The sequence below is a fragment of the Oncorhynchus kisutch genome, linkage group LG1, assembly GCF_002021735.2.
Source record: "Oncorhynchus kisutch isolate 150728-3 linkage group LG1, Okis_V2, whole genome shotgun sequence".
NCBI classification, from domain to species: domain Eukaryota; kingdom Metazoa; phylum Chordata; class Actinopteri; order Salmoniformes; family Salmonidae; genus Oncorhynchus; species Oncorhynchus kisutch.
The window spans coordinates 58,671,218-58,692,120 of NC_034174.2; the positions used below are offsets into that span (position 1 = coordinate 58,671,218).

General features: G+C 41.2%; 1 protein-coding gene across 2 annotated transcripts in view; it reads left to right on the plus strand.

The window, feature by feature from the left end:
- sptbn1 (spectrin, beta, non-erythrocytic 1) overlaps positions 1-20,903 on the plus strand; it is a 90,123-nt gene that overhangs the window by 29,082 nt on the left and 40,138 nt on the right. For both annotated transcript variants that reach the window (XM_020482574.2, XM_020482583.2), the window contains 2 exons: positions 8,805-8,956; positions 19,906-20,079. In XM_020482574.2, the coding sequence (XP_020338163.1) occupies positions 8,805-8,956; positions 19,906-20,079 (326 nt within the window). The remainder of the gene's footprint in view (positions 1-8,804; positions 8,957-19,905; positions 20,080-20,903) is intronic.

Consider the following 20,903-nt stretch of genomic DNA (forward strand, 5'->3'; position numbering starts at 1 on the left):
TGTTGAATGTGTCTCTTCTATATATGTTATATAGAAGTCCCCTTTTCATTAATATATCATTACATTTACAGCAATGGTCAGAATTTGTCCAGTTTTTCTCATTTGAATGGTATAAACTGGCCACAACAACTATGTGGATACGGCTGGATGAATATGTGCCATTTGTTAATATGTAGCTTTGTGTAGAGTTTACTAACTGCCGAAACCTTGTCCAATGTTGTAAAGCAGCCGGAATGAAAAGGAAGACAGAGAGATAGACTTGAACTTTCACCCTCTGGTCTATTTGCTTTACTCAGTTATAGATGACTGACTTGATAAAAACATCACAGAGTCAACTTTATTGATTACTATTCTTGTGTCATGTAGTGCCAGCATGCGTCATAATATTTATTGTTTAAATTGAGCGAAGATATTACAGAATTTATGGATTGACCTGGTGTGATGATCATGCAAATTTTAGTGCAACACTTCTACTGTAGCAAATGTTGATAGGGTCTCAAAGTGTAGTCTACAGGATCTAGGAACAGTAACGTTCAACTGAAAAGGTCAGACTTAATGTAAGGGGACTAGGATTACCATTGGTTGTATCACCGCGACCCTTGATTTTAGCAAGAGGAAGTAGTAACCTTGTTCGAGCCAGAACTGCTCATAGGACAGGAGCCTATCTCCTGTTTCTGTAGCGTGAGACAGCTTGATGTACAAGTAGACCCCATGGATAGGACGCTATTTAGGCAGAGCTCTCTGGTTCATAGTTCGTAAAATGTGTTATATTTTCAGCATAACCGCGTGGTGTCATTGTGCCAGTGACTTTTTTTAAACAGACATGATCTGTAAAAAACATTGAGCAAATCATTTTGTACAGCTGTCCCGTGGCTGTATCAACCAAAAATAAATTGAAAGTGCATTGTCAGGTCCCATGTATTTTTCTGTTTTATCTAATACATTTAAGGCTGGTTTCTCTAAGCCAGATGAAGCTTATTCCTGTACTTAAAAGCACTTTTTAAATGGAGATTTTCCATTGATCCTTTTCATCCAGGAGTAGGTTTAATCTGGGTCCTTGAAGTGGGGTTTTTAGGTCAATAATTTGCTTTGACAAGCTTGAGCTGGCTTGGTTACACATCCGCCATAGTTGCTAAAGCCGTGCTGGAAAGGACCGTGTGAAAAGACGATATTCGATCTAACATTGTATTGATTGGGTTGGCACAATAGTGTAAAAAAGTTATTAGATGCACTCCAGTCACTTCTGTACAAGACTGTAGCTACTTCTCCACCCCAATGAGCTGGACTACCACCACACGGACTTGAGTGCTGAAGTACTACGTTTGTCTGCAAACAGGGCCCTGCCAACCCGGCTTCCACCACAGTCGGCCTCTAAATGACCGTCTGTTCTGCTACTGGCAAGAAAATATTTTATGGGGAGACAAAAAAAGAAGGCAACAGAAAGTCATGGAACTGAAGAAGTCTTTGAATGGGCTGGGGTGGGGAAGGGGGCAAACTTGAGTGTTGAAAAATAGTTTAGTTCTGGTCTTTACAAGTTTGATTTACTCTATTAAGCTACACTGACTGACTATTTGAACTTGACACCCCATTTGAATGATACTCTGAAATATAACATTGAAGGTTAGCTTTTGTTATGCCCTCAGTTGTTGAATTCTTATTAGTAAGTTCCAGAGAATACCATTTACCTAGGCTGGGATTAAATCCAATCGTGCTTGGTCAGTAATGCAGCTTTTAAAGGCAATGTTCCCGCTTTCGCGACGCATTCACAGTAAACGCTGCATATGTCGGCTAAATCGGAAATGACCTTTAAAGGTGCATTGTCGACAAAGCGTGATCGGATTGAATTCCGGCCTTAATCCTAGTTAATAGCAGATAAATACCAGTGGAAACTACTGTAAAATATAGTGCTATCGTGACTTTTGAGAATAGTAAGTATGATCTTGAGGTTTTCAATCACGTCTTTACTATGTAGTGAATGTTTTTACTGGGTGTAAATGGACACAAAGCCATGTCTTGTTTAGTGCTTTGTTTTCCCTTTTGCCAGGCATTGTCTGCCAGCAAAATGTTGATGTTGAGTCATTGATTTGAAACATATAGCTGTTGGTAGCTGCTTGTGTGATAACCTGAGGCCTTGTTAAAGAACAAACAGGCCATCTGCCATAACACCCTGACTTATCTGACTGGTGATCTGTTTTTACCCTTCTATCAGTAGAGGGACTTTATCCACTTTATGACATGGAGACATCTTGTCAAGTACGCTACCTGGTATTTATGTTTTCCCAGTGTTCCCATGTGTTTTGTTGGCATAAGGTTTTTAGATCGACATTGCTGGTTAGTTGGCAAAACATCGTTAACACGCACAGTTTTTGTTTAATTTCGATCTAGTTTTCAAAGAACAATCAACAATAGCATTTCAGGTTTTACGTGAAGTTAATGTCTGACAACTCAATCAAATGTTGAATGTTGATCTGACAACGCCTTTGTCCAGTGGTTAGTCACCCCTAAACATAGCAGTGTGACCTCATCCACTAATCCAGCCCTAATACACAGGAAGTCAGAAGAATTTCAATCTTCTGACCCACCACAGGCCACAGGATGTTGATTCAACAGTGAGGGAAGAAGGAAGCAACCTTTGAACTGCTTCGCTAAGATGTCCAGTCTTCCACCATCGTTTTTAGTCCTTGGATGCCGATTTCTAGTCTGTTAATTTGCTAGTTTGCTATATCATATAATATGTATATCTAGGCCTAAACAAAATGGCTGTTGTTATTTTTGTCACTCAGAATGATTGTTTTCAGTCTCTGCCAATCATTAGACTGCCCTCACAAGAGTGGCTGAAATACAGACGGCAGAATATGAGAGGAGTAAATCTTGTCAATAGGTAACTAGCACTGAACATGAACAGTGCTTTAGAGGTGCAGTTACAAAATGGAATCTTTCACCACGTTCAGTATTTCCTGCAAGCTAAGGGTGGGGTAGTAATCTAAATGGCCTTGAACTCTGCAATTCCTGAGTAATGCCCTAATCAAGATCTCCCTTTCCTGCCGAAACCTAGAGAGAGGAAAAAAGAGAGAGAAAAGAAACCAAACTGGAATTTGAATGAATGTGCATCTCTATTGAGATAATATGAGATATTTGCTTTTGGGAACTGGAGAGTTATCCCCCAGGATAGAGATACAAGATGCGTCAATAAATCAATAGTTTCTATTTTGTGTCAGTCGTGATGACCAGACTGCTCATATCCCAGCTGGTTGGATTTGCAATAGAGCTGTTGGTCAAGGTCACAAAGCAATGCTACGACTTGGGATGATTTTCTCTGGAAGAGAGTGATATCCAACACAATTAGTACTAAAGAACACTATTAATCAGTGCAATAATAAGAAATGAATTAATATACTTGAATATATGGGTTTTTGCACCAATTAGGTTCCATTTGCATAGCTACGGGAAGTAGGGGTGCTGGCACCTCCTGATAAATCACAGTAAAAAATATATAATAATATAAAAATAAGAAAAATACATTCCCACAAAATTAGTGCATTAGGCCTTTATTACTCCTGTATGAAATTAGAACCATTTCCCTCTGTTGACCTTAAAAAGGGGGACAGTTTTTTTTTGTGTATAAAATGAATTACTAACAGCAAGTCTGAATTCATATAAAAAAATCAGATGTATTGAATTTTCCATGTGGTCCATTTTAAAGGGAACTTCAATTAATATAACAGACTTTTACAATTCAATATTTGTGCACAACTTCTACTTAAAATATCAAAGGGACGCAAAAGGCACTCATTTTGTGGAATGACCCATATCATATCTATACTTCAATAAAGGAGTGAATTAGCAGTCACAGAAAGACACAGGAACTGATACAGGACCGATGCATTTTGAAACAAAGTGTATTCCATGATCTCATACAGACGAAATTTGGATTAGAACAGGGTCAAATAGGGGTGGTACTACTGTATGTAACAAAGTGCAATGAATGTACCTTCCAATGCAATTACCTTTTTGCATGATTTTTTTGTGACAATAACCAGGTTGCCAGCCAACCTTTTTAATGCTGGTAATGTACATGGCGGGAAAAAAAATGTCACAACAAGCCGATTGGGGTGGTGAAAGTGCACCGTGATCTTGATAAATATCAAGGGTCTTGTTTTGGTGACATGATGATCGATGCTTGACTGCCGTTTGACAAATACAAATATTTTCACTCTTATCCATAATAATCTCATCATGTAGACTGGCCTACCCACACTGTATCTGCGAGCTGTTGGCTAGAGCGTGCGTGCCAAGACCAGAGTAGGCATACCTGCTATTTTGTGACAAAAATATCGGTAGACTTGTGTCTATAAGGTAGTAGTTTTGGAATTGTTAGCTAGATTACTTGTTGGTTATTACTGCATTGTCGGAACTAGAAGCACAAGCATTTCGCTACACTCGCATTAACATCTGCTAACCATGTGTATGTGACAAATACAATTTGATTTGATTTGATTTGATAATGTGATGGAATCACATTGAGCTTTAGATCATCACAAACTGATTTTTATCCAAAAACAAAGCTTTCCGGAAACACAATATGCATATTTTCTTTATCCAGATTTTCGAATACTCACATTAAAATATGTTGCCAATTGAATGGAAACCTAGCTATGTACTATAAAGATTGATACTAAAACCTCTTTATACCAACAAAGCCATTTTATAGCACAAACTAAGAATCTCAATTGGTGGTACTCAATCAGTGACCCAAACCCCCAAAAAGTATTAGTAGTATTGATTGAATTCAACTTCCTCTATTGCAGCAATTCCCAAACTGGTGTACGCATACCCCCAGGGGTACGAGCAATGCCGTCAGGGGTACGTCAAATAATAATGTGATTCACAGTCCATTTAGATTTTCCAACGGGGCTATACATTTGGGTGATGTTTTTTTCTCGCCTGAGTAGCCTCGTTTCACTGCCAAAAATAAAATCAAACCATCTAGTGTTCAGAAAAATAACAACACAAAGTCAAATACAGGTAGCCTCGTCAAATAATTAACATCCAATCACATTAACCATTACTCTCTCGCAGGAAACCTTCACTCTTGCGCAGATATTTAGAAACGAAACATGCCAATTAGAAAAATAAGCCACGGGAGTTTGAGCGAGTCGTAAGACGTGTATGAAAGCAACAGATACCATTAATAAGAAGCGGCTAGAAGCGTCTTATATGGTGAGCTACCGAGTGGCTAGGACAGGCATGCCCCATACTATTGTGGAGGACTTAATTCTTCCTGCTGCCGTGGATATGGCTGGGACAATGCTGGGGGAAAAGGCCCAAAACACTATACAGACAAATGCTTCATCAAACAACACTGTTTCACAACGCATCAGTGACATGGCAGGAGATGTTTTGAAACAATTACTGCTTTGCATACAAGTCAGTAGATTCTATGCGTTACAGCTAGATGAGTCAGCAGACGTGGCGGGCCTGGCACAGCTCCTGGTATATGTCCGTTACGTTTATGGGAGGGTCAATTAAGTATGACAGGGAGTGGTAACGCGCGACGCCACTTGGGTACACTGCAGCATCAAATGTGATATAGCAACACACACAGCTCACACAAGGTGCTCAATTACGCAGGTACTTTCCTGAAACGGATGATACAAACAACTCCATTCGTTATCCCTTTCATGCCCTGCCTCCAGTCCACTTACTGACATCTAAACAAGAGAGCCTCATCGAAATTGCAACAAGCGGTTCTGTGAAAATTGAATTTAATCAGAAACCACTGCCAGATTTCTGGATAGGGCTGTGCTCAGAGTACACAATTACCCATAACCCAACATTGCAGAGTTATGTGCATCCTTTCAAGCAGCACACCATTCCCATTAACCTGTGGTGAGTTATTCACCATTTTTGATGAACAAATAAGGTTTTATATGTAAGATGGCTAAATAAAGAGCAAAATGATTGATTATTATTATATTATTAGTTGTGCCCTGGTCCTAGAAGAGCTCTTTGTCACTTCCCATGAGCCGGGTTGTGACAAAAACTCATTCATTCTTATGTTTTATACATGTATCGTATAGTGTTTGTGTGGCACGTTTACAATGATTGCAACAACAAAAACAAATTTGAGAGTGCGCTGACCCTGGTGCTAGAAGGGGTACGCAGCTGGAGGTTGAATGTTTGAAGTGGTACAGGACTATGAAAAGTTTGGGAACAACTGCTCTATTGCATGAAAGTCCTAAAGCAATCATCTGCTAAAAATGGCATTGAGATGACGTTGTCATCATTTGATAAATATGGGTGTCATTTCAGATAATAAATGATGTATTCCTCTTATCCATATCCCCCTACATGGCCCTTCAAGATACCGCTATCATTTTCCAATCAGCCCAAGGTCTTTGAAAAATGACAAACAGCATGACGCAGCCTTGTTTAATGAAACAACCTGAAATTGTCTTTATTGGCATCTGTTTTTGTTGTTGTTAAACAGGTTAAACTCACTATTCAAACTGTGTTAATAGTTCGGGAGCTATGTGTTTACCTAACGATAAGACCAGATGCGAGTGCAACATTCCTCTAGCTAGCCCTCCCCGGAGTTGAGCTAGGGCAGGGGTGGAGGAGAGGAACACTGCCTCTATTGTTCTGTCCAGCTCTGTCTTGTCCTCCGGTCTCACAGGAGATATCTTTAAAAAATCCCCACTTGCGTGTACCACTATGTGACGCTTGTGGTGATGTTACCATTTGCAATATTGCCACAGAAATGGGTTTGGATGCATTGGAGGTTGGTGGCACCTTAATTGGGGAGGATGGCTCGTGGTAATGCCTGGAGCTGAATAGGTGGAATGTTATGAAATACATCAAACACATGTGTTTATGCCATTCCATTCGCTCCTTTCCAGCCGTTATTATGAGCTGTTCTCTACTCAGCAACCTCCTGTGATGATAGCTGGTTGTACCCCCGAGGGGTAGGGCAGCAGGCAGGAAGTTGGCTCTGGGTCTAGTTAGTTTAGTCATACACACTACAATTGTGGTCAGGGTTTAGTATTAACTGAGCGATCGATTCCAAATCATAGTGTTTTTTAATCAAAGGATAACTTTTTATTTCATATGTTGATATCATGTTTTGTGTTTCAGGGATGGGGGGGATGTGAGGAATAGGTTCGACCTTCTCCAATTGTTTTTCTTCGGCAAGATCGTCAAACGTGTCAAATAAATCACTAATAACAAAAAAGTCAAGAGGGCCTTGGAGTTGGAGAGTACATTGCAAGGTGCAGCCAGCCCTGCGTGAGGCGAGGTCATCTATCTCTTTTCGCCATGTGGCGAACGAACAATCAAATCAGATGCTTACGTCTTTGCAGGGATAAGGAATGCAATAACAGGAAAATTGGGGAGGATTATAAATAAACCCTCCTTGTGTTCATGGATATGAACTCTGAGCCAGAGGGTGCGGCATTGGCCCTGTCAAGGGCCCCGAACATAAACAGGATAGCCCCAGCTCCCACTTCCACTTATTTTTTTACATTTTGAAGCTGTGGTTGTATCACATTAGTCTGCAGTGGCTTTCTCCCCTTGTCTCCTCACTTTATGCGCACTGTCCTGAGGAGAACCCAGAACAGATGATAGCAATATGGTCGACCCCTTATCAAGCATTTGCCTTCACCTGTCCATTTCCTTAATCTCAGTGGACATGGAGAGACCAGGAGAGGAAGCCTTAAGACATTCTGCAATAGATCTGACGAGGCAAGGCCACCAGTCCCAATCCGCTCTAGTCGTTTTAAAATCTGAATCATGAAAGGATGATGAGTTGCATGTGACAAGGGGAGCCAATCACCCACAGTGACGAAACCTCTCATATGACATAATTATACAATGAGTATCAGTACTGTTACTGTATACAACACATGGGTTCCATAATTAACCACAATACTTAGCTACACAGTATTTATTTTGTTTACTTAGAAAGTTACATTTGAATGGCAGTCTTACAAGCTTATTGACATTTTCAATCTATCCTTGGGGACCCAGGGAGTACACATTTTAAATATACTTTAGCCCAGCATTAAAACACCTGGTTCAGTTGATCATGGGATGATTACCGTAGTTGATTAGTTAGATCAATGCTCTATAGTATTTCAGACTTGAAATGAAAAGACCAGGCTGTATAGGGAGAGTGTGAGCTGTTATCTATACTTCAATGTCTTGTTCCAGCATTATTATCTTCCATAGCCTTACTTTACTTAACTAAAGCTACTTTGAAAAAGTAATTTATACATTTATCAAATCTAGCCTATTTCACCCATATTTTCTTCTCTTTTTGCCAAAAAAGTAGTGTGTAGTTCCTGTAGTTAGCTGCACCGCTACATGGTCAAAAAGTAATTAACTTCTGCAAACACTACCAAGATTTGAGTTTAGTTAATCTACCACCAAGCTACTGCAAAATGTAGTTTAATTACTAGTTGAACTACATGTAGTTCACTACTCCCCAACACTGCTAATTTGGCAAACATAGGGCAGCAGGTAGCCTAGCGGTTAAGAGTGTTGGGCCAGTAACCAAAAGGTCTCTGGTTCAAAACCCTGAGCCGACTAGGTAAGACATCTGTTGATGTGCCCTTGAGCAAGGCACTTAACCCTAACTGCTCCTGTAAGTCACTCTGGATAAGCGCGTCTGCTAACATGTATTTCTTTTTTACCGTAACTCTGCTTATCCGTCATCAGGAATTCACTTGTTTCATCTCCAATTAATTTAATGACATTTCACTTTGACATGTTTCTTAATTGTATTCCCTGTCTTCTTTTCTCTCCAGATGAGCGCGAAGCGGTGCAGAAGAAGACCTTCACCAAATGGGTGAACTCTCACCTCTCCCGAGTGTCCTGCCGCATCACCGACCTGTACAGGGACCTGAGTGATGGACGCATGCTCATCAAACTGCTGGAGGTGCTGTCTGGGGAGAGACTGGTGAGTACCGTGCTACCCGGGCCTGTATGGATCAGTTTAGCCTTTTAGATCACATTGAATAAGATTACATGGTCAGGGAGGACCTGATCCTAGATCAGCACTTTTACTCTGAGATGCTTGGGGGTCGTTCCACAAAAAGAGTGCCTTTTGATATTTTAAGTAGCCTGTTATATTAAATGAAGTGCCCTTTAAATAATCATAAGGATCGGACCCTTTCCCCCCCAATTTTCACCTAAAATGACATACCCAAATCTAAGTGCCTGTAGCTCAGGACCTGAAGCAAGGATATGCATATTCTTGATACCATTTGAAAGGAAACACTTTGACGTTTGTGGAAATGTGACATTAATGTAGGTGAATATAACACATTAGATCTGGTAAAAGATAATACAAAGAAAGAAAAAAAAACATGCTTTAAAAAAAACAACTTTGAAATGCAAGAGAAATATTATTATTACAGCCCAGGCACAATTTAGATTTTGGACACTAGATGGCAGCTGTGTATGTGCAAAGTTTTAGACTGAGCCAATGAACCGTTGCATTTCTGTTCAAAATGTTGTATCAAGACTGCCCAAATGTGCCTAATTTTCTATATTTTTTATAACTTTTGAAGTTCATAACTATGCACTCTCCTCAAACAATAGCATGGTATTATTTCACTGTAATAGTGACTATAAATTGGACGGTGCAGTGAGATGAACAATAATTTAAGCTTTCTGCCAATATCAGATATGTCTATGTCCTGGGAAATGTTCTTGTTACGTACAAACTCGTGCTAATCGCATTAACCGTCCTGTGGGGGAACCACGATAGACCACATGGAGAATTCAAAATATCAGAATAATTCAATTAATATGAATTAAGACGTGCTAAAGTGCCAATATTCAGTTTTTTGACATGTCACTCTGTCATCCCTGTCTATTTCTAGGAAGATTTTAACCCACTTAACCCCAACATTTCACCATCATTGTAAAGCCTTAGCTAGTTTGTTGCTTTGACAAAGTCATTTCTGAAGATTATTTATTTCTTGTTACTGATTCATTTACATCTGTCCCTCATTTTAAGGTCAACCCTGTTACGTGAACTGATTTTAATTAGGTTACATTTTTGGCATTTAATAGGCAGGTAGCCTAGTGGTTTGAGTGTTGGACTTATAACCGGAAGATTGCAAGGTCAAATCCCCGAGCTGACAAGTTAAAAATCTGTTGTTCTGCCCCTGAAAAAGGCAGTTAACCCACTGTTCCTAGGCAGTCATTGAAAATAAGAAATTGTTCTTAACTGACTTGCCTAGATAAATAAAGGTAAAATAAAAACTTACTAAAGTAATTTTTTGAGATGGGGAAACGTGGTTTTTATGAAGTTGAACATGTGCTCTTTATGACAGAATGTTAAAATTTGGTGAAATCAAAAGTTAAACTTTGCTAAAGGCACCGAAATGGTGGAAAGACCCTTGATACATACTAATGGTACAGTGCCTCTGGAAAGTATTCAGACCCCTTGACTTTTTCCACATCTTGTTACGTTACAGCCTTATTCTAAAATGGATTAAATCCAAAAACATCCTTAGCAATCTGCACACAATACCCCATTATGACAAAGTGCAAACAGGTTTCAAGAAATGTTTGCAATTTTATAAAAAATTAAAACTGAAAAACCTTATTTACATGATTATTCAGACCCTTTGCTATGAGACTCGAAATTGAGCTCAGGTGCATCCTGCTTCAATTGATCATCCTTGAGATGTTTCTACAACTTGATTGGAGTCCACCTGTGTTAAATTCAATTGATTAGACATGATTTGGAAAGGCACAAACCTGTCTATAGAGAAACAAGATTCTCTGCACGATGAAACCAAGATTGAACTCTTTGGCCTGAATGCCAAGCGTCACTTCTGGAGGAAACCTGGCACCATCCCTACTGTGAAGCATGGTGGTGGCCGCATCATGCTGTGGAGATGTTTTTCAAAGGCAGGGACTGGGAGACCTGTCAGGATCGAGGGAAAGATGAACGGAGCAAAGTACAAAGATCCTTGATGAAAACCTGTTCCCGAGCTCTCAGGACCTCAGACTGGGGCGCAGGTTCATCTTCCAACAGGACAACGACCCTAAGCACACAGCCAAGACAACACAGAGGGACATTCAGACAAGTCTCTGAATGTCCTTGAGTGGCCCAGCCAGAGCCCGGACTTAAACCCGATCATACATCGGACCCGCACGACATCCAACCTGACAGAGCTTGAGAGGATCTGCAGAGAAGAATGGGAGAAACTCCCCAAATACAGGTGTTCCAAGCTTGTAGCGTCATACCCAAGATGTCTCAATGCTGTAATCTCTGCCAAAGGTGCTTCAACAAAGTACTGAGTAAAGCATCTGAATACTTGTGTAATTGTAATATTTCTGTTAGATTTTTTTTTTATCAGCAAACATTTCTAAAAACCTGTTTTTACTTTGTCATTATGGGGTATTGTGTGTAGATGAGGGGGGGAGGAATAATTGTATCATTTTTAGAATAACCTCTCTAGGGTATGTGGGACACTAGCGTCCCATCTGGCCAACATCCAGTGAGGTTGCAGAGCGCCAAATTCAATTACAGAAATGCTCATTATAAAAATTCAGAAAAGAAAACATATTTTACATAGGTTTAAAGATGAACTTCTTGTTAAACCAACCACAGTGTCATATTTATAAAATGCTTTTGGGGCGAAAGCATACCTAGCCCAGAACATACCTAGCCCAGAACATACCTAGCCCAGAACATACCTAGCCCAGACCATAGCCCAGTTGACAAATTATTACAAACAGTAACCAGCCAAGCAGAAGCATTACAAAACTCAGAAATAGAGATAAAATTAATCCCTTACCTTTGATGATCTTCAAATGGTGGCAATCAGAAGACATTCATTTACTCAATAAATGTTCCTTTTGTTCAATGAAGTCTCTTTATATCCAAAAACCTCTGTTTTGTTAGCCCGTTTTCTTCAGTAATCCACAGGCTCAAACTCAGTCAAAACAATCAGACAAGAAAATCTAAATTGTATCCGTAAAATTCATATAAACATGTCAAACAATATTCAATCCTCAGGTTGTTTTTTAGCCTAAATGATCTATAATATTTCAACCGGACAATAACGTCGTCAATATAAAAGGTAAACAAGAAATGCACATGCGCCTGAAAAAAACTCTGTGTCACGTTAGGGTCCACTCGTTCAGACTGGTCTTACTCCCTCATTTATAAGAATACAAGCCTGAAACGATTTCTAAAGACTGTTGACATCTAGTGGAAGGTATAGGAATTGCAAATGGAGTCCTAAGTCAATGGACACTGAAATGGCATTGAACAGAAAACTACAAAACCCCCCAAAAAACGACTTCCTGAATGGATTTTTCTCAGGTTTTCTCCTGCTAAATCAGTTCTGTTATACCCACAGACACTATTTTAACAGTTTTGGAAACTTTAGAGTTTCCAAAACTCAGTTATATCCAAAACTCAGTTATATGCATATAATATATTCTGGGCCCGAGTAGCCGGCTGTTTAATTTGGGCATGCTTTTCATCCAAAATTCCGAATGCTGCCCCCTACCCTAGAGAGGATAAGGCTGTAACGTAACAAAATATGGAAAAAGTCAAGGCGTCTGAATACTTTCCGACGGCACTGGCATCTCCAAAATGTTTGATGCCAGGGATGCATTACACTGAAATTTTCCAAAAGAAAGGCCGTCCCCTTTTTTAAGAGTGTCTTGAGAAAAGGTCATGCATGTGAAAAAAAAAAGTTCATCCTTGTGACACTTAGGTAAGTACCTTATATAACTGATGCAATTATTTCACTGAATATTACCTCTGGGGATGCTCTTGAGCCAAAAGGTGTCACTGGCCTAAAAAGACAAAGATATTGTCCAGAAATGACCTAATTAGATGGAAAGGGGAACACTTCTCCACATGGATATATTTTTAGCCTAAGGATTTGTGTTGTTTCATTAGATATATATTTGTATTAATTTTGTATCATACAGTATATGAACCACACAGCCAACATCCACAGTGTACATAAAGTGTACAAGACATTAGGAACACCTTACCTAATGTTGAGTTGCATTTGCTCTCAGAACAGTCTCAATTCATCGGAGCATCTACAATGTGACGAAAACTGGCCCATGTTGACTCCAATGCTTCCCACAGTTGTGTCAAGTTGTCTGGATGTCCTATGGGTGGTGGACCATTCTTGATACACACAGGAATCTGTTGAGTGTGAAAAACCCAGCAGCGTTGCAGATCTTGACACACTCAAACTGGTGCGCCTGGCACCTACTACCATTCAAACACACTTAAATATTTAGTCTTTCCCATTCACCCTCTGAATGCCACACATACAAAATCCATGTCTCAAGGGAAAAAAAATCTACACTGATTTAAGTGACATCAAAAACCCAGACGCGAGCTGCCCAGTGACGCAAGCCTACCAAACAAGCTAAATGCCTTTTATGCTCGCTTCGAGGTAAGCAACACTGAAGCATGCACGAGAGCACCAGCTGTTCTGGACGACTGTGTGAACCCTCTCGGTAGCCGATGTGAACAAAACCTTTGAACAGGTCAACATTTACGAAGCCACTGGGCCAGACGGATTTCCAGAACGTGTACTCAAAGCATGCGCGGACCAACTGTCAAGTGTCTTCACTGACATTTTCAACCTCTCCCTGACGAGTCTGTAATACCTACATGTTTCAACCTAGTAGTACCTGTGCCCAAGGAAGCGAAGGTAACTTGCCTAAATGTTTACTGCCCCGTAGCACTCACGTCAGTAGCCATGAAGTGCTTTGAAAGGCTGGTCATGGCTCACATCAACAGCATCCTCCTGGACACCCTAGACCCACTCCAATTCGCATACCGCCCCAACAGATCCACAGATAACACAATCTCAATCACACTCCACACTAGCCTTTCCCACCTAGACAAAAATAACACCTATGTGAGAATGCTGTTCATTGACTACAGCTCAGCGTTCAACACCATAGTGCCCACAAAGCTCATCACTAAGCTAAGGACTCTGGGACTAAACACCTCCTTCTGCAACTGGATCCTGGACTTCCTGACGGGCCGCCCCCAGGTGGTAAGGGTAGGCAACAACACATCCGCCATGCTGATCTTTAACACTGGGGCCCCTCAGGGGTGTGAACTTAGTTCCCTCCTGTACTCCCTTTTCACCCACAACTGCGTAGCCAAGCACGACTCGAACACCATCATTAAGTTTTCTGATGACACAACAGTGGTATGCCTGATCACCGACAACGATGAGATGGCCTATAGGGAGGAGGTCAGAGAACTGGCAGTGTGGTGCCAGGGCAACAAGCTCTCCCTCAATGTGAGCAAGACAAAGCTGCGGGTCAAGAGTTTCAAGTTCTTTGGTGTCCACATCACCAACAAACTATCATGGTCAAAACATACCAAGACAGTCGTGAAGAGGACACAACAAAACATTTTCCCCCTCAGGAGACTGTAAAGATTTGGAATGGGTCCCCAGATCCTCAAAAAGTTCTACAGCTGCACCATCGAGAGCTTCCTGACCGGTTGCACTACTGACTGGTGTGGCAACTGCTCGGCATCTGACTGCAAGGCTCTACAGAGGGTAGTGCGTACGGCCCAGTAGATCACTGGAGCCAAACTTTCTGCCATCCAGGACCTATATAATAGGCAGTGTCAGAGGAAATCCCACAAAATTGTCAGAGACTCCAGTCACCCAAGTTATAGACTGTTTTCTCTGCTACCACATGGCAAGCGGTACCGGAGCGCCAAGTCTAGGACCAAAAGCCTCCTCAACAGCTTCTACCCCCAAGCCATAAGACTGCTGAACACTTAATAAAATCGCCACCGGACTATTTACATTTGCCCCTCCCACTCCCTTTTGTACACTGCTGCTACTCGTTGTTTATTATCTATGCATAGTCACTTCACCCCTACCTACATGTACAAATGACCTCAACTGACCTGTACCCCTGAGCACTGACTCAGTACTGGTACCCCCTTTATATAGCCTCATTATTGTTACTCTTATTGTGTGACTATTTGGTAAATATTTTCTTATCTCTTCTTGAACTGCACTGTTGGTTAAGGGCTTTAAGTAAGCATTTCACGGTAAGGTCTACACTTGTTGTATTCGGCGCATGTGACAAATAAAGTTTGATTTGATTTATTACTGAAGTGTAGTTGGTGAGAGTTGAAGCAGGTAGGCTGCCTTTGATAGATTTTTTGCTGATGTCGGGAAAAGATGTCCACATGGTCAGAGCCACGTACCATAAAAGGTTCCGCTGTCCAGGCTTGCTATCACATAGCAAGGCTCCCAATAAGATATCTCACTCTATTGGCAAATACCCAACAAGGCACATCCCATAATGCAATCTACCAAGGAAACTCTATGCCAGGGGTACTCAACTCTTACCCAATGAGGTATGGAGCTTGCTGGTTTTCTGTTCTACCTCATAATTAATTGCACACACCTGGTGTCCCTGGTCTAAATCAGTCCCTAATTATAGGTGAACAATGAAAAAATGCAGTGGAACTGGCTTTGAGGTCCAGAGTTGAGTTTGAGGGATTTATGTGGCTATTGGTGTAATCCACGTGTGCAATTACAAACAGCAGTTAATGTTCAAAACTCAAAGGGCTTTCCCTTTTGTATTGTATTGTATTGTATTGTATTGTATTGTATTGTATTGTATTGTATTGTATTACTGTGCTTGGCTGTTGTAATCTCCAACCCCTATTTTTGGATTTCCTCCTGAGAAAAAGGTCTCCTTGACATGAATGAATTCCTCTGGGCACGCCTTGTGCCAGGTTTAATTATCCTGGTCAATGTGTAACTCGAATTGAGTTTAGGCACAGCAGGTAACAGCTATTTGCCAGGTAGAGGCATGGGGCCAAATAGTATTTGGAATTGTTCAAAAACTTACGCTGCTCTTGACTGAGCTTTCCTGGTGCAATGTAAGCAATGGAATAGTCCCACAAGTACAAACCCAGCCCGTCTGGCACTGCAGGCAGGCTCAAGCAAAAACTCAAGGTTTTTGAATGATTTTAAATACCATTTGAACCCAGGTCTGGTACCACATTAGGTTACCAGAATATTATGCTGGATGATTCGATTTGCATAGGCCCCATGCCAGTGTTCTTCTGACCCTGTTATGTGTGTCTTCAGGTATCATGATATGGAAACTAGTAAGTACACAAGTCATGTACTATTAAGCACTGAAAAGTAGTGCCACACACCATTTTTTATTTTATACAAGCATTTACCCACCCTCCGAGAAATGCATTGAAAATATAGATACTGCTGCTTTATTTACAGCTACCAGAATTTACCCACCTTATATTTTTACCAGTACTTATCTGCTCATAAGCACTGAATATATTTTTGTCAATAGCTAGCACTTTTTTTAATGACATAATTCAAGATGCTATACATACAGAATGTGCTTACCAGCGGTTAAGAGCATTGGGCTAGAAACCGAAAGGTCACTGGTTAGAATCCCTGAGCCAACTAGATGAAAAATATGTTGATGGGCCCTTGAGCACGGCACTTATCCCTAGTTGCTCTGGATAAGAACGTCTGCTAAAATGTAGAATACCCAGCTGTGCATGTACGTACATACATTGCATATAAAATGCAAGCCATGGTCTACCCACATTTTGTACGTCACCTTTCAGCAATGATAAAGTGAAGTGAACTCGTACAGGCTGTAGGAATGAGGCTTCCTGTACATGATGTCATGGTCTGGTAGAAAAGTGCTTATGTCATTGCTACTCGGCTGGCGCTGCACTCCCAGCTCCTACAGAGTGTAACTCTGCATCTCAAAGAGCTGCACCGTCACACATTGCCAGTCTGTCTCTGCAGACACACACACTCAGACGTGCATGTACACACACAGAGATACACACAAACACACACACACACGTATTAGAGGTCAGCAGTGTATTGTGCTGACTGACTCAGCAGTAGGAGTTGAATAGGGATTTTGCTTTCACTCTCACTTGGGTGTCCATCAAATGCTGTTAAGATACAGTAAGTCAATGTTTTCATTCTTCATCCAAACCAGTCATCGGTTTTCAGGGAGACATTTTCTTCTATCAACACCGTGAAAAACTAGGCATGTACAGTACTGTATTTTAAATTAATTATTAATTAAATTAGTTATGTTTTTTGTTTTACACTTTTGACTCAATGTGCCTGCTTCCAGCTCTTTTTTTTATACCCAGATAGCGGTTTTGATTGACTAGGGCTGACTTCCCCCTGCCTGCACAAAGGACTAGTCCTCCCCCTTCTGCTCCTCCAAAACCACACCTCAGTGTAAAGTCTCCACGCACATCAGAGGGCAGAAGGCTGCTTTATTACCGGGTTACTCATTCACTTTCAACAGACTGAAATAGTCAGCTGCATCCTTTGCTTTTAGGAGTGAAGAAGTAGCATGTTGTGTATATAAAACCTCTCTGATTATAAGACCTTTGTCAGGGCCACGATATCACATACTTAAACTTGAATGTATTAGCTTTAAGTTTGCACTTTTAGGACTTTTGCATTGGTTCCATTGGACAGCTCAAAATAAATCAAACACAGCTTGAAAGTATTTGACATATGTATTTAACCAGGTCTGCTAATCATTGACTGGGAGGGTTGCAGAATGTAGCTCAACATATATTGGCAAAAGTTAAATGAAGTGAAATGCTAAATGGCATATTAAGGATCTGTTCCTTTTTTTTTTTGTCAGGTTGAATTTGCAAACATGATTATACTTTTGATTTTATGTAGATGACCAGGCAATTGTAAAAGTGTGATACTTTTGTATATACTGTATCATTTATGTGGACACCCCTTCAAATTAGTGGATTCAGCTATTTCTGCCACACCCATCGCTGACAGGTGTATAAAATCGAGCACACAGCCATGCAATCTCAATAGACAAACATTGGCAGTAGAATAGCCTTAATAAAGAGGTCAGTGACTGTCAACGTCGTACCGTCATCGGATGCCGCCTTTCCAACTGTCAGTTTGTCAAATTTCTGCCCTGCTAGAGCTGCCCGGTCAACTGTAAGTGCTGTTATAGTGAAGTGCAAATGTCTAGGAGCAACAACGGCTCAGCCAGGAAGTGGTAGGCCACAGAAGCTCATAGAACAGGACTGGCGAGTGCTGACGTGTTTAGCGCATAAAAATTGTCTGTCCTCCATTGCAACACTCACTAATAAGTTCCAAACTGCCTCTGAAAGTAATGTCAGCACAATAACTGTTTGTCGGAAGCTTTATTAAATGGGTTTCCATGGCCGAGCAGCCTAAGATCACTATGCGCAATGCCAAGCGTCGGCTGGAGTGGTGTAAAGCCCACTGACATTGGACTCTGGAGCAGTGGAAACGCTTTCTCTGCAGTGATGAATCACACTTCACCATCTGGCAGTCCGACGGATGAATCTGGGTTTGGCGGATGCCAGGAGAACGCTACCTGCCCCAATGAATTGTGCCAACTGTAAAGTTTTGTGGAGGAGTGGTCAGGGTCTGTTTTTCATGTTTCCGGCTCCTTAGTTCCACTGAATGGAAATCTTAACGCTACAGCATACAATGACATTGTATACGATTCTGTGCTTCCAAATTTGTGGCAACAGTTTGGGGAAGGTCCTTTCCCGTTTCAGCATGACAATGTCCCTGTGCACAACGCGAGGTCCATACAGAAATGGTTTGTTGAGATCGGTGTGGAAGAACTTGACTGGCCTGCACAGAGGCCTGACCTCAACCCCATCGAATGTCTTTGGGATGAATTGTTTAGCCGACTGCGAGCCAGGCCTAATAGCCAAACATCAGTGCCCGACCTCACTAATGCTCTTGTGGCTGAATGGAAGCAAGTCCCCAGGGCAATGTTCCAAGATCTAGTGGAAAGCCTTCCCAAAAGAGTAGAGGCTGTTATAGCAGCAAAGTTTGGACCAACTCCATGTTAATGCCAATGATTTTGGAATGAGATGTTCGACGAGCAGGTGTCCACATACTCTTGGTCATGTAGTGTACAAACATAAACAGAACTACATGTCAGTATGAACACCCTTTCCAATGGCATGGGAATAATATAATTAGAAACATAAAGGAATAGTTAACCCAAATTAAAAAATGACAAATTGATTTCCTTACCCTGTAAGCAGTCTATGGAAAAGGAATGGACAAGTCCTGTGTAGTTCAGTTGGTAGAGCTGGTTGGTATAGTATGGTGCTTGCAGCGCCAAGGTTGTGGGTTTGATTACCACAGGGATACAGTAGGAAAAAAGTATTTACAAATATGAAGCTCTTGATAAGAGTGTCTGTAAAATGTAAAAAAGTGTTTGGCAGCAATCTGTGCTTTGGTTTAGTTTCCCTGGCACTGTTTCCACATGCTAATGTTTTAGCATTTGTGGCACAAATCCCATTCTAGTCATGGGACCGATATTATCCTCACAATTAATTTTAGATACTTTTGGATGATTTGGACTTGTGCAAAAAATGCCAATATCGATACCATGACTTGAATGGGATTTCTGCCACAAATGCTAAAACATTAGCATGTGGAAACAGTGCCAGGGAAACTAGACCAAAGCACGGATGGCTGTCATACCTTATCCATAGACTGGAAACCAATGTATAATTTTGTGTAATATGGTTTAACTGTCCATTTAACAACAGGTATAATGCATTATGATGTCCATGGGCATGTATGATCCTATACATTTTTGGGGAAGCCTTATAATTACAGAGTAATAGGGAGAGTAATACTGTACATGAATATAACAAGAAATAAAGTGTCACCAACTTATTTTTTATTTTTTACCTACGGCCACTCTCAACTGATTGTAAATTGCTCTGGATAAGAGTGTCTGCTAAATTACTCAAATGTAAAAAACTAGAAACTGTGAATCTCTTGTTGCTGACATGTTTTGCGTCCTGTCCTGTCTCCCCAGCCCAAGCCCACCAGGGGACGGATGCGTATCCACTGCCTGGAGAACGTGGACAAGGCTCTGCAGTTCCTCAAGGAGCAGAGGGTCCACCTGGAAAACATGGGCTCACACGACATCGTTGACGGCAACCACCGCCTCACCCTGGGGCTCATCTGGACCATCATTCTCAGGTTCCAGGTAAAGGAGTCTTCAAACCAAAACGCATGAAACGTATGTCTGATGTGGCGAGAAATGATTTGCTAGAAATGCTGCTCTATGTTTTCAATTGGCTGATTGATAAGTCTTTGGAAAATATATAATGAACAGTACAACACAACCCGAGGGCCCCCCCCCTGCTGCGTATTTTATGCATCAATTTGTCTGGTTTGAACGCTCACTTAGCCAGTGATTCTCTATTATTATCCTGGAGACACATTATGTAAAGCAGGGCCACGATTATCTGAATCAGGTATGCTATTATTGTTATGTGAGCAACAAACCCAGTTGAGGAGAGTTGGCCCGTATGCTGATTTCAATCCAACTGAGCATCAGTAGCTTATTTACTGTAGGGCCTCATCCTTTATCACAGTGATCTTGTACTTCTCAACACACATATTACACAGTCAATTGTTTACATAAAGTTTATGTTATAACATGAGTAAGAAATGTAGGCTATGTATGAGAGCAACTGCTTGGCATCGGACCGCAAGGCGTTACAGCGGGTATTGCGTAAAGCCCAGGACCTCTATACCAGGCGGTGTCAGAGGAAGTCAAAGACTCCAATCACCCAAGTCATAGACTGTTCTCTCCGGCAAGCGGTACCGGAGTGCCGAGTCTGGGACCAAAAGGCTCCTGAACAGCTTCTACCCCCAAGCCGTCAGACTGCTGATCAGTTAATCAAATTGCCACCCGGGCTATTTGCATTGACCCCCTTTTTTGATGTTGTTGCACTGACTCTCTTGCACTGGCTCTATGCACATTCACTGGACTCTACCCACACACTCACACATACTACACTGACA